The following is a 14,394-nucleotide window of genomic DNA, read 5'->3' as shown; positions in this document are numbered from 1 at the left end:
TATTGTCATGCTACTGGTTGTCATGGGCTGTCCTTGGCTAGGAGCCAGGTGCCCACCAAAAGCACTCTCACTCCCTTTTCTCAGCTGTGCAAGAGAAAGAAAATGCAATGGAAGGCTCATGGGTTGAGTTAAGGACAGGAAGAAATCACTCACTCATTACCTCATGGCTAACATAGACCTGACTTGGGAAAATTAGTTCAATTTATTACCAATCAAATAAGAGTAGGGTAATGAGAAAATAAAAACAAATCTTGAACACCATCCTCCCATCATTTTTTCCTAGGTTTAACTTTACTACTTCTTACCAGCTTCCCCACAGTGGTGCAGGGGGACAGGGAATGGGAGTTGCAGTCAGTACTTCACACTGTTCCTGAGGGGAATTGTGATCCAGACTCTTTCCTTGCTCCAGCACAGATTCCCTCCCAAAGGGGACAGTCATCCACAAACTTCACCAACATGAGTCCTTCCCATGGCCTGCAGTTCTTCACAAACTGCACTTCCATGGGTGCCTTCCACAGGGTACAGTCCTTCCTTTAGGCACAACCTGCTCCAGAATGGGTCCCCCACAGGGTCACAAATCCTACCAGAAAACCTGCTCCAGCATAGGCTTCTCTCTGCACAGATCCATAGATCCAGGTCCTACAAGGAATCTATTCCAGCATAAGCTTCCACAGGGTCCCTGCTCCAGCCAGCACAGAGTCCTCCAGGGGCTCTGGGTAGCCATGGGCTGCAGAGGGAGAGCCTAACTCACCATGGTCTGCACCATAGTCTGCAGACAAGTCTGCTCTGGCAGCTGGACCATTCCATGTCCTTCCCCTCCTTCTTCACTGACCATGGTGTCTGCAGCTGCTTCTCTCACATTCTTACTCCTCTCTCTGCTACTGCTCTGCAGAGTTCCCTTTCCCCTCCCTTTGTAAGCCAGTTATCCCAGAGGCACTGCAACCATCACTGATGGGATCACCCTCAGCCAGCAGCAAGTCCATCCTGGAGCCAGCTGGCATTGGCTCTGTCAAACACAGAGGAAGCTTCCAGCAGCTTCTCTCAGAAACCACCCCTTTACCCACCCCACCCCCATGAAAATCTTGCCACACAAAGCCACTGTAGGTTTTGAAAGGATAAATCATTCCCATCTAGAAAACTAAATTTAATAGAAACTAAACCTAAAACTTGAAACAAAACAAAGTATGAAACACATTCACTACCCACTGTGAAGACTGATCCCTGAAATAATCCTCATCCACTCACTTTTTCTCTAACTCCCAAACACATTGTCATTTACAGATTATCAAGCCTAAGCTTAACTATAAAGCAGTGAAACTTTTTAATATCCAGCAAACTCCTAGTCTATTTATATAAAATTTTCTACTCTTCAAGAACAGTTCAAATAATTAAAAAAAAATTGAAGATATTATTCTCAATGTTTATCACCACACAATGTAAACAGAGGAAGGTGAAAAATGGAGCTGGAAAAGTGGTGGGGAAGTCAGGTCATTGAGGCCTGGCCTCCTTCCACCTTACTCTAGTCTTATTTATGCTTTGCTTCTGGTGTCATCTGTGACTGGTCACAGCTAAGAATGAGTAGATCAAAGATGAAATCTCAAACACACCAACATCTCATATGCCCACTATAATGTTGGCAGCTGGATACCAAAATTATAGTAACTTTCAAAGAGACTAAAGGCTGTCCAGTGTTCAGGTTTGATGTTTTCAAAGCCACGTAATGAGCCCAGAAGCAAAGCAGATACTAAATGGAGAATTGAGAGAGCAAAACTTATTACCTGTGTACACCTTCATTTTATCCTGAAAAAGGTTTCTTAAAGGTAGCAAAAGAAGAAGGCTCAGTTCAATTGCATTTGTTTAAATTTACTCTGAGTATTTCATAGAAGCTGCCTCCTCTAATGCAGAAAAAGTCTACCACATCAAGGGGGAACCCACTCCCTTCAAACCCCAAATCACACACCCACAGTCACACTTCTGGCATTCTGTCATTAGAGTTTAGCACTAACAATGATGAACCAAAATTAAAGTTAACTTTTAAAATATTGAAGCAAGCAATAGAGGACAAGAATCAAATGAGAAGGATTTTACAATGAAAAAGTGAATACACTATCATGCAGAGCACCACCATGGCAAGCAAAAATATCACTTTCTTTTTGTCATCTACATACAGAACCAATCAGCAAGACAGTTACTTTCTCCTTCCTATAACAAAGGAAAAATTGTATAATAGGCAGATTTTCTACTTATTTTAAGCTATGTATGCCAAGAAAAGTAATCCAAGCCTATCTATCTGAATAGGTAAGTAACTGCTGTGTCTGAGTTTCTGTTCTGACTGTGTGGGGTCAAATCATTTACATAACTGTGTAACTGGATACATCATTCAGCACTAAGAGGTCAAACCAGATATTATTTGGTAGAAAAAGCTTACATCAGGAAAAAATGTCTACAGAGTTCCCAGAAAATAATTTCTTGCCAGATTTCTTATTTGTGTTTGGTGTTTGTGTTTGGTATTTCAGGTCTCCAGAGAAAATAAAATTCTTCAAACTAGGACCATCAATGATTAAAAAAATCTATGGTTTTGTGTGTATGGATAATTTGTATACATTTTGTGGTTTGTTGCTTGGGGTTGTTTTTCATTGAATATGCTAAACACACTTGATGTTCAGAAAATCTCTCAGATAGGGGCAAGTGCAAGGATCAAAGTGTGGCAATCTGTCTATCGCACAAGATTAATTGGGTACAACATGCAATAGCAGAGACATCTACTGAACCAAGAAATACCCATCCTTCTTCAGGAGATATCCCATCACTGCATATCAAGCAAGCAAAGCAGAAATGAATCTTGACACTAACACAGCACAGACAGGCTGACAGGCAGACAATGCAAGCAAAGAAAACAATCACAAAACCTCTACCTTAGGTGACAAATAGGTCTGCAATCTCTTTCCTTTTCAGCAAAAACAATCTGCCAGGCATCTGGAGACAAGCAACATTATCCAGATACTACCCACTTAGAGAACTGTACTAATGCCTTTATATTAATATTTTGCAGGAGTATCTCTGGGAACAGAAGTCTTTCCATCATTAAAGAACCACCTCAGAAAGCTTCCTTTTCCTACACTACAGATGTGTTTTACTATGACATCTGGCTATAATTACAGCTGAACATAATATAGCAGTGATGAGGACAGATAAGAGATTTCTGGGAAAAAAAAAAGGACTGGTTTCTAGTTTAAAGAATAGGAACAAATACATGTAACATAAAACGAAGAACATCTATGTTTACGTTGCAGTATAGCCTGTGCAAGCATGCAGAAAAAATACTCAAAGCTAACTCTGCAAGTGATTCTGTTTTTAAAAAAAAAGAATCTATCAGTGACTAAACATCCTGTTAACCAGAGTTCCTCACTGTGGTTACCTACAGCACTGTAATCGTGTTATGCATCAAATAATGCTTGTTGAACAACTTTCACCCCACATGTTCGTTTTTTCTTCATAAGACAATTCCTCCTGCAAAAATCGATTTTCATAAACCTAAGGTAGTCAGTTCTGAAAATAGCCTGAAAAGCAGCTAATTCCCAAGTACAGACTCCAGAGGGGAAGCCTAAGTATCAGTACCAGTCCACACAGGCTTGTGAGCACCTTTCATGAAATGAGGGCTACTGAAGTACAGAACTGTTTAATCTGAATCCTAAAACAAAAGAGGACTTTGCAGTATTGCATAAATTCAGTAAGAACTGGGAATAAATATATTTCATCACTGGTATCATCAGAAAGAAATAGTAACATGAGACTATGAAACAAAATGTACGAAGAGAAAAGCCCCACGGACTTGTCCTAAATTAAAGCAAAAAAAAGGTGAAGGCTGGCATAAATCACAACTATAATATAGAGAGTGTCACATCAATAAAAAATTTTAACAAGACCTATACCTAATGCAATACAGATGCTAGTGAAGAACAATTTCCTCAAACATATTCAATTTTATTTTGATAATTGTATTTTTTTAGAAGCAAACAGCAACAAATAGAGCATATGACACTATTCAAAGTAAGTGTACAAGCTTACAAATCACAGAGTGCAGCAGGACGGATTCCAGCCACTGCCAGGCAGCACTTCAGACACTACAAGGGGTCTGAAAGTCGTATGGTTACAACTTTTGGGGAGCTGAAGACAAAAAACTGCACTGAGCTTTAGGTCAGTGCTGGAGACTAGCATGGGGGGAAAGGCTGGCAGAAAGCTACACTTTAGACATTCCCTTGTATTATTACAAGGCATCCTCTCTAGAATGAGATCCTTGGGGAAAAACCTGAAGTAGTAGGTTCTTCAGACCTCATATTCCTGTGAAGAAGGGGAGGACAAACTCCTTATGATAAGGGCCCCAGCAGGTAGGTCCCTTTTAGCTGCTCACCAGAGAGTACAGCACGCTGAGTATTTGAGCCTTTTCTTATCAAACAACCCTTTGCTCCCATTGACAAAATCCTTAGAGAATTGCAAGATTTTTTTGCAGAGAGGCTGTAGGATCCCCACCGTGGGAGGTGTTCAGGATTGGACAAGCTGACCTGACTAGCACTGCTCTCACAGTGTTGAGCTGCAGGACCTCTGGAGGTCCCTTTCAAGCCAGAGTACTCTGTGATTCCATTACGATTCTGCCTGCAATGCCCAGTAACTGAAAAGTTAGGAAGTAACAGAGCTGAAGTCATTTAGCCAGCTGTAATTCTCTTTTATGTCCCTTTGTATGCTGTCTAAGCAAATTTACTGCAGAAAAATACTGCCACATTAGTCAATAATACACCACTCACATATGCAAAGAGGGCACAGAAAGATGGACAACTACAAATTTAACCTTTGCAATCATCTGGTCCTACAATACCAATCTATATGTAAATCCAATTCTCACAGTGCTATTTCTTGTACGCAGTATCACATGTCAGCATATTTGTAAAAGGACAGGAATGGTAAATACATGTTAATCCAAGCAGAATTAACAGTCTTGCCCCAAGACAACACATTTATTAAACCACCCTGACTCTTCCTGCAATTTCATTGCTCATCCACCATACACATTCGTATTGTTGTTAAACATACACATGTCAAAAAACCCAAACAAAAATCCTTAAGTCTTTCAAAAGAAAAATTAAAAATTATAAATCATAGCAGGAGAACATTCAACATGTATGTGAAATAAATTAGGCCTAGATGATTGTCTTCTTTTATATGTCTAACTCCTTGAGGCCAGTGGAACTCTCTGCTTGAAAAGCTTCTAAGAATTGTTCTCAGTCTGATTAATCAATCACTTGGTCCATCTCAAAATGAAAACTCTCTATTAATGTAGAAGAGTTCTGCCTTTTTCACCTGCTCCTTCCAACTCTTCCTCTGGGACAAATTTTAGAATTCAATTCTGCTATCACAGCTGGGATTTATTTCCACATTGTGGGCTTTTCAAATAAAGAGCCACTACAATTCATCACCACAAGCTGAAAACCCCAGTTTTTTTCCTAGCAAGACTAGACAGAACAGCTGAAGCCAGTCTGGGTGATCACTAAGCAAGATAAAGCAATGCCAACCTGAGACAAACTCTCCCTGTAAGAGAATTGCGCCCTGCTTAGTAAGATCTCGTTAAGGAACTGACAGTCTTGATGAGATGGGTAAGATTTCTAATGGGCAGTATCACCAAGCCTGCATATATACACATACTAAGAAATAAAACAGATAGCACAAAGCAAATTAACTGGCGCATAACAAATTGGCACACAATCCTGAAATAAAATTAGCATTGACTTCAGAGTTCCTTTAGCAAGGGGCACAGATTTTATACTGAATAGAGTATGCAATTGATCCACTTAAAGTTAATTTTTAAACCTTACTGCAAGGGAACCCAAGTTCTTTATACTCCAATGATTAGATTTCACTGACTTTTCACTAGCAATTATGGAATGCCACATGAATCAGAACCTCATGTTTATTCAAATTAGAAACAGATTTGAAATAAGGGTTTGGTTTTTTACACAGAGTATTACTCTCAATTACATAGATAGCAGCTGGAACACATGCATTTTGGAGGTGGAAGTGATTCAATAATATGCAGTGGGTTTGGCTGGTGATAAAATTTGTATTAATTATTTGCATAAACAGTTTTACTGGAGGACTGTTTGTTGACAGAGTAGCTATTCCAGAAAGCTAGCAAAAAAAAAAAAAAAAAAAAAAAAAAAAAAAAAAAAAAAAAAAAATTGGCTAGATTATCTTAGTCATTGTCAGTGCTGCTGTAGCAGGCTTAGGGTTATTTAATTCTACTTTTAGTCTAATTGTACATTTAATCCTTAAATATACATTCCCTTGATTATCCTTAAATATACCTTCAATTGATTACCTCAGATTTCATTTTTAGATGGTCTGCATAGTGAATGGATTAACTGGTACCATCTTTGCCTAGAGATTAATTTAGCTAAATCATTACAGGCCATTCACTGTGCTCTTCAGCCTGAAAAGTACTTAATCATGCAGAGGACAAAAAGCAGAACACACTGAGAAACCCTGTAATGCCTGTACTAAACAGTGAAAAGGGATCATCTGTATTACTGCAAACATTACGTTCCCATCCTGATCTGTTTTTCTTCCATTACTGCACTTGTGGCTAGCACTGTATGTTCATAGCTAAGCTCATCTCCCAACATCAATTATACACATTTCTGTCAAGTACAAAAAGGAATTAGGAAACACTAGAAACAAATTACACTAGGAAACAATCCACAGACCTGGGCACATCTTCTGAGACACAGATAAATAAAGGTAATATTGAATTAGAAATAATTTCTTTTATCCAGCTGAGTGTCTAAAATTGCATGAGCATTTTTTAAATTATTTCTTAGCATCTATAATACATTCTGTAATAGCTCTAGTGTCTACAGTCATATTAGGATATATACTTACATACAGATAAAAAACAAATTATAGCTTGAAGGAAACTATCACCTGAAGAAATGGGGAAAAAAATACATCCACTTACAAAATTAAACAATTCAGTAACTCTTCCAAATAGAATAGTTCCCTGTTATAGTTGAAAACACCAAGGTTTAGATCATCCACAGGACCAAAATATCTTTAATAACCTGGGCTTGACTGCCCTTGCAATCACTATCACAATTAAAACCTGCTTCAGCAGCTAGATAATCAGAGCTAAAGGCTCAGTCCTACAGAGCTCAAACTTCAATCCCATTAAAAAGACACTTCCATTTGGAGCATGCATACAGCGCTGGTGCTCATGGGCAAGGGAAAGTTAGGGACAGGAAAGCAGAGAGACAGCACAGATACCAGATCCACAGGATGGGAATAATCAGCTGGCATGGCATTTTAAGGCATAAAAATCACATGACAAGGGCTATATTGCAGATCTAGCTACAGAACAATTTGTAAAATCATTCTTAACAAAACTATTAGATCCAAAGAAAATTATTCCTTCCCTTTCAGACTACACAAAAAACCAGCCTGTTACCTATTTGTATTTGGCTGTCAGGGGAAGCATTTGGCCTGCAGTCACTCTTTATCATCTCAGAGGAGGAATTCTGACACCCAAAATGACAATAGTTGAACTGGAATAGTAGTCCACCCATGAAAGTGATTCACACCCTTATTCGACTTTGGCACCGACGTTATTACAACTGAATTTACTATGAGATTCAAACTAATTAATGTCAGCATTTCTTGAAAATAATTTCAAAATGATTAAACCTTAAATAAAGCAAGCAAGGTACCATTTATGGCAGACTGGACAGAGACCAAGTTCACATCACAGCTGTGAAGCGTGTACCTCTGGCACATTTCATACCAGATTGGTTCTGTTCTGCTTTATGGAAAAGCCCTAAAAATTGCCTTGAAATTATAACACAGCTTATGCCAAAAAGTCCGAAGTGGTTCACTAGGGGATGCCCAGGAGCATTTTACATCAACTATCATTAGATTGAGGGTAGTTCTGTGCAGTCCAGCCCTTATCCCTTCCATCTGATGTTTCAGGTGGACAGGAAAAAAAACAAAAAAGCTAAATAAAATTTAGAGACTTATAAAACATTAAAAACACTATGGCAAATAAGAGACAAAATTGCTTGATCTGGGAATTCAATCTCAAAGGTTATTTCTTTCAGTAAAGATAATAGGCTTTAACTTCATGCTGTCCTATATCACAACTCTGAAAGAATAATAGGCAAGGAACACACGAGAAAACAATCTCTGTCACAAAATATTGTATTTTCTGAGCTAGTTTAAGCAGTATCTCAAAGGATACCCCTGCATTTGGAAGCAGGAATCACTCTAAATAAACTAAAGCAAGTAAACACCAACATACTAAGTAAAGAGGCTAATCTTTAGCTTCTACCTTATTTCACCAGAGAAGAAACTGCATTCCTGAAACCCTGACAGTACAACAGACCAGAAAGAAAAGTTTTGCTTTAGTTACTTATGGCATCAAAACTCAGCTCCAGAACTCTACATCCCTCAAGAATGCTTAATTATTAAAGAAAATTGCATTAGATGAACCTTGTTATTCCAGAGAATTGTAAAAATCTATAAACTTCTTCATAAACATATAAAAACCTGTCACTGGTATTTTAATGATGCCACTTGATGCACAGCTGCAAAGTGTCTGAATGTTGTGCTGAGAATTAGCACAGTTATCACTAAACACACTCAGCTACTCGGTCGTGCTGCCAGCAAACTGCTGCCACTGGCAGGCAGCTGGATGGGAGAGATTTCTCAGCAGTCACCTACAACCCCTCCGCCCCAACACATCTGTTTTCTTCTTAAAATCACTGCTGATCCATATTCCTAAAGTTACCTTTGCCTTATAAATAACACTCCATAATATAAGCAGTTGAGTCTGCTGCTCCTCAAGGTTAGCCATTTAATGGCATTTTCTATTTCAGACTAGAGGTCAATTCACAATTTGTTTGGTTGGTTCATCTACTATATTACATTAAGAGTTAGTCAAAAAGCTCTTTCCCATTCCTTTGGGCTATAGCTTCTAACTAAGAGATAGAGGTTATACCATGAAAGTACAAGTTTTCTTTAAGTTTAAATCTAGACCAGTCAAAGAAGAGAGTGGAATTAATTTTGATAGCACTGATACAGGAAATAGCACTCCCATCTCATAACTTCTGTGAAAGCAAGGCTTATTTCTTCTGGTAGGTATATTTGGAAAGTTGAGCCCCATTAATACCCCAGCAGCTTCTTCAAGAAAACAAGATTATCTAGTTGGGTTTTATTAAAAAGAAAATAATTAAGAAAAATAAGCTTCATTTGAATGACACTTGTGGATTCCTATTTTTTTCTAAAATAAACGATCAGATAAAAAAAAAAAGAAATCGGGGATTTCTCAGTGTCAACAAAATGCCAACTAATGACATCTAGAATCATTTTCTCATTCTCTGCTAATGTCACCACTGGTACTAACAACAAAGTATCTGGACTACAAACAAGTGATGATTTTCATTTGTTTTTATATATTATTATACATGCTAAGTAGTTAGCACAGTCAGTGCTTTTATACCTTTGAAAATAAAGTGCCTATTCAGTGCCAGATCTAGGCTTTTGCCTTGGGCACACAAGGCCACAATATATTTTAAAATATTATTACATCGTGCACACAGAGCTGTTAAATTGTGTCAAATCAAACATATTTGATAACTTTGGGCAGGTCAGACATCATCTCCTGGGACTACCTGGCTCAGATACCCTTCTTACCCGGGTAACTGCTAAGTTTCTCAGAAAAAAAATCATCAAAATGATCAAAACTGAAAAGTGTAACAGCTACATTAAAAAAAATTTTCCAATTCAGAACCAAGAGTATCAATCTCAGCACCACACACACAGACACTGTGTAAGAGAAGATGCAGCTTTGTAAAGAACTTCTAGGAATGAATCCTGGTTTAAGTCACTTCCTCAAGGCAAAACTAAATTTCTGCTCATTAAACTGTACTACTACATAACAAAAATTGCATGCCTGATTCCAGCCGTTTCTTGTTGCTCCACCAACCCACAAACTTCCACTTACTATTTCTATCATCTTGAGCTGACCTTCTTGTAACTTAAAAAAATCTTAATTTCTTTCTGCCCCCCATCTCTTTTTCTTCTTTTTTAATGGCTAATGCCTCAGGGCCTCCAAATGCAGGTTGCTGAGTTCAGGAAGACTCATACAAAGCACTGAGGATTCTGTACTAGAAACAGTGCTACACTTCCTTGTTTCTATTCACCCCTTCAAGGCTACTCCCTTCCCAATAAATCACGAGTTCCAGAAGCAAAAGAGTACCTCAAGACACGCACACAACTCAGTGCCTTTCATCAGCAAATGAATAGGAAGGGATTGGATCCATTAAAAAAAATGTCATTTAAAACAATTGAGTTGGCTCAACTCAACTGCAAAATGATACCTTAATGTGAGTAAAGTCAGCTGCTGCTCTTTATGTTCTTGCTACAAAGTTCATGCTTCCACATCCCATTTGGTTTTAGTGGATGATCAAAAATAAAAAAATACCAACAAAACCTAAAAAAAAAAAATCCTAATGAAACTTCAGTGGTTCAGTAAGTAGTAACTCCCAAAACAATACTCTTAAATAGCCTCTTGTCTTAAAAACACACTGTAAATCTGAAAAAAGAAAAAAACCACAGCTTCCTTATAAAAACTAATTACAGGTAATTTAAACATTTTCGTAAATGGACACTAGTAGTAACAGAATTCAAAATTCTTTTCTAAGGACAGAGGACCAAAGGAACATGTTAAAAAAAAAAAAATGGTTTATCTCTGAATTATTTTGAACTACATTCAATTCAACATACTACAAAAGAACTGGAAATCAGCTTTATTGATGTCTCCAGCCATTACATATTTTGTTAAAATTTAATTTCATTTAAGCCATTCCAATCGCCCAGAGCATTCACTGGTTTCTTCAGTTCTTTCAAAATCTTTATTCCAGTTCTCCAGGTTTCATCTGCTCCAGGTGCCCTATTATCTCTAGGGTCTTAGAGTGAAACATTTTCCTTGTGGGCAGGACTGGTTACTGAAGCAGGCAGCAGAAGCTGAAGTTTGTCATGATGAGAGATTTTCAGTGCATGGGGTGTCCGATACGCAGCTGTGAGTCTCCTCAAAGAGTGGATGCTTCAGAACTCCCTTTACCAAGCAAATGCCACAAAAGCACAAATCAGCTGGTTGATGCAGGATGATGTGGACAAGTTCTGCCCATAATGACTTAACAGGAAAAGGCATCGGGAAATAACAGAATTTTTCAAATCCAAGAACAGTCAGCTATACTCAAGAGGAAACAGCAACGGGGGAAGAACAAGTAGCAAGCAAGTAGAGTCTCCTGTCTATCTCAAACCAGAATGAAAAACAAATAAATAGCTTTTATTTGCATCAGAGGATAGAAATCTATCTTCTGATAGATTGTAGTGACAATCTGTTTATTGCTTTTAAGATTAGGAAAGAAGTTGTACACTTGCCAAAGTTTGCTGACCCAAGCACCTCAGAGAAGCAAAAGCATCAAACAATATCATCAACATATTTTTCAAGTTTTTAAGAGTGCACTTTTGCACAAAATTCATCCTTTTCACAAGTAACTTCAAACAAAGAGTACACTAGCAAGACAGAATACAATAATTCATCAATTAAAGTATCCACCATCACACATGGACTGTGTCTAACCAACAGAGGTCTCTACAGAGACCAAGCACGCTTACCTCAGTGTTTGGCTGTAGTGCCTGTACATCCTGGGCTGCAGATGGTACTATGGTACTTGCCCATGTAATGTTGGCACTAGCAGATGATAAGGAGCTGAGGGCACCATTTTTCAGTTCCTCAGTGGAGTGTGACTTGGGCCCAGGCCATCCCAGGATACCATCTGAAGCAGAAAATAGGTATCAGCTTACGAGAGAAAGATTTCCTCCGTTCCCCTCACCATTCTATTGATCTAAATGAATTGTATCTCTTCTCTGCTTCCATGTACAGCTTTACTTTAGTAAAAAAATTATCTCGTACTTTTTGAACCAGCTTATGTAGTATCTCAAATGATATCCCTGCCTTTGGAAGCAAGAAAGACCCTAAATAACCAAAGTAAGCATCTTATACGCAAACTTATCTATGATTTTTTTTTTTTTAAGTCCACCAGACTGCATAATTCTAACTGGCATACCTTGGAAATTAAGCAAGAATTCTCTACCCACTATTTTCATAGCTATGAAGTTATCCATGTAAACCCTCCATTTTTAAGCCTAGCAGCTGCATTTTATTTCTGCCTGTACTACTAAAAGTTTTTTCTAAAATGCTTTACTGGTACCAAGACCACAGTTTAAAAGAGGTCTCATTAGAAAGATACACATTAAATATGAATCAAACGAAACCAACCCTTATTTCTGGGGGCACTTGATTTCCTGGATAGGTCTGTATTTAAGGATCCCATGACAGAAAGTATGATCAGCTAAGGCAAGTACACAGTTGTTCCTCCCCAAGTGCCCTAAAACACAGTCTCAACAGCCAAATCAGTAGTCTTCAGCACAGGACTTAAAATTTCAGCTATTAATTACACACTGCTATAAAACAGAGACATGGATAAGAAAATCATAGCTCTTCACTCATTACCATAATTTATATATTAATATACAATTAGTGCCACAGGGAGTATCTCTTCTCAGCGCTGACAAATTTTTTAAGATGATGCAGAGCAACACAAATTTCATTAAAGAACGTGCAATTTCTCCTCTCCATATCACCAAGGTTACCAGAGATTGCCTCGTAAGTGAAGTGCATGGTTAGATCTGGAGAGGCTATGCTGCACAGTGTTACAGTAGCACTTCCATTATTAAAAAATGGGCCACAAATCCCACAGCTGACTGAACTCTTACCAAATGCTAGACAAAATGGTTACAGAACATTCCTCTCATCTAAAAAGGCACTAAGTTATGAAGACATGGCAGGAGTTCAGAGCTACTTTGCTTAGAGTGCTTTTGTGGCGCCATCTTTTGCTGAAGAAAGTGTCAGGAAAGCATAAGCAAATAGTTTTTAAAAAATTATTTTCAAAGATCTGAGTAACCAATAGGGGGGAAAAAAAATCCAGCTTTTTTTCTTCTTTCAAATGTGTATTCTATACAATTACACAAAATTCCTCATGCCAAAGGAAGAACATTTCTGTGGCTCTCATGTCAAATTATTTCTCACTCTTCATTATTTTGCAATTACAGATCTCGATCTAGTTTTCTGTTTCTCTGTCAAAGAAGCTGAATAATGGATTACTGTTGCTATTTTCCTATTACAGAAACACTAAAAAAATTGAACTCACTTCTCTTTATGCCAATCTTTAAAAATATGTCATCCCATCATTTCCTTGGGCTATCCATTTCTCTCTGCACAGTCTATTTGGTCTTCACTGTAAACAGTTATTTTGATTTTTTTAAATTCTAGTTTATGTAAATAAGCACAATAAAAAGCTCCCACATGAAGAAATACCTCACTTCAGGGAAAATTTTAAAATGTGAACATTTCCTTCATCATCACAAACATATTTTTTAAAGCACTATACTAGTTTTCCTCTTCAGTGCAAACACCTTGTAAAAAGAGCTTTGTATTTCTCTACACATTTTAAAGTCTCTAAGAGAAATAGAAACTGTTAGAACTAGGCAAGCATATTTTCTCTCCTGTACCAAGGGCAATGCTACCCTCACAAAACAACAAGTCTTGTCAGCCTAATCAAATTTTAAATGGATCTTAAAAATACATTATGACCTAGCCAACACCAACAGGATGCCAAGCGTTGTGGTCCAAATGATATTAAAGCACATTCATTTCCTCAACACTTCTGCATATGAGAAAAATTGTTTCATTAAACCGTGCATCTGGAATTTGACTACTTTGTGGAACAGAAATATGCAGGGAAAGATATTAAGTCACACAGCACAGAAATCTAAACAAATAAAGAGTATCTCTCTGAACAAATTGAAAAAAAATTCCCACCTAGTTTCAAAGTGCCATCAGGGAACCTGTGATGATCTTTAATCTACAAATCTTACTGAGATGTCAGCATTCTCAGATCATCCCAAGGGACTTGCCATATATCTAATACAGCAGCTCACAATTCAGATAAAAGTAATCTCTGATAAGAGAACTCATCAGAAATTATCTTTAAATCAACTAAGACAAGAATACAATCTCTATGTAGAAAGTGAAAGGCCACAACAGTATGACTCCTACTTTACTCATATTATCAGTTTTCCAAAACTTTTCAGGACAGTTTTTCAGGGTTTTCTTCAATTTTTCAGTACACTCAAAATACACTAGTACAAATTACTCTTATCACAAAATAGTACAGGTACAGCTGTTATCTGTGCCATATCTAATCCAGTTGTTTTACTGGAATTTAC

The 14,394-nt window shown here is 37.7% G+C and overlaps 1 protein-coding gene across 2 annotated transcripts in view; it reads right to left on the bottom strand.

The window, feature by feature from the left end:
• Positions 1–14,394, bottom strand: part of OSBPL10 (oxysterol binding protein like 10) — a 492,302-nt gene that overhangs the window by 28,659 nt on the left and 449,249 nt on the right. For both annotated transcript variants that reach the window (XM_077787009.1, XM_021525868.3), the window contains exon 6: positions 11,722–11,882. In XM_077787009.1, the coding sequence (XP_077643135.1) occupies positions 11,722–11,882 (161 nt within the window). The remainder of the gene's footprint in view (positions 1–11,721; positions 11,883–14,394) is intronic.

This window comes from Lonchura striata, chromosome 1, assembly GCF_046129695.1.
Source record: "Lonchura striata isolate bLonStr1 chromosome 1, bLonStr1.mat, whole genome shotgun sequence".
Lineage (NCBI taxonomy): Eukaryota > Metazoa > Chordata > Aves > Passeriformes > Estrildidae > Lonchura > Lonchura striata.
The sequence above is the reverse complement of the archived record's forward strand: the minus strand, read 5'-3'. Positions and strand labels throughout refer to the sequence as shown.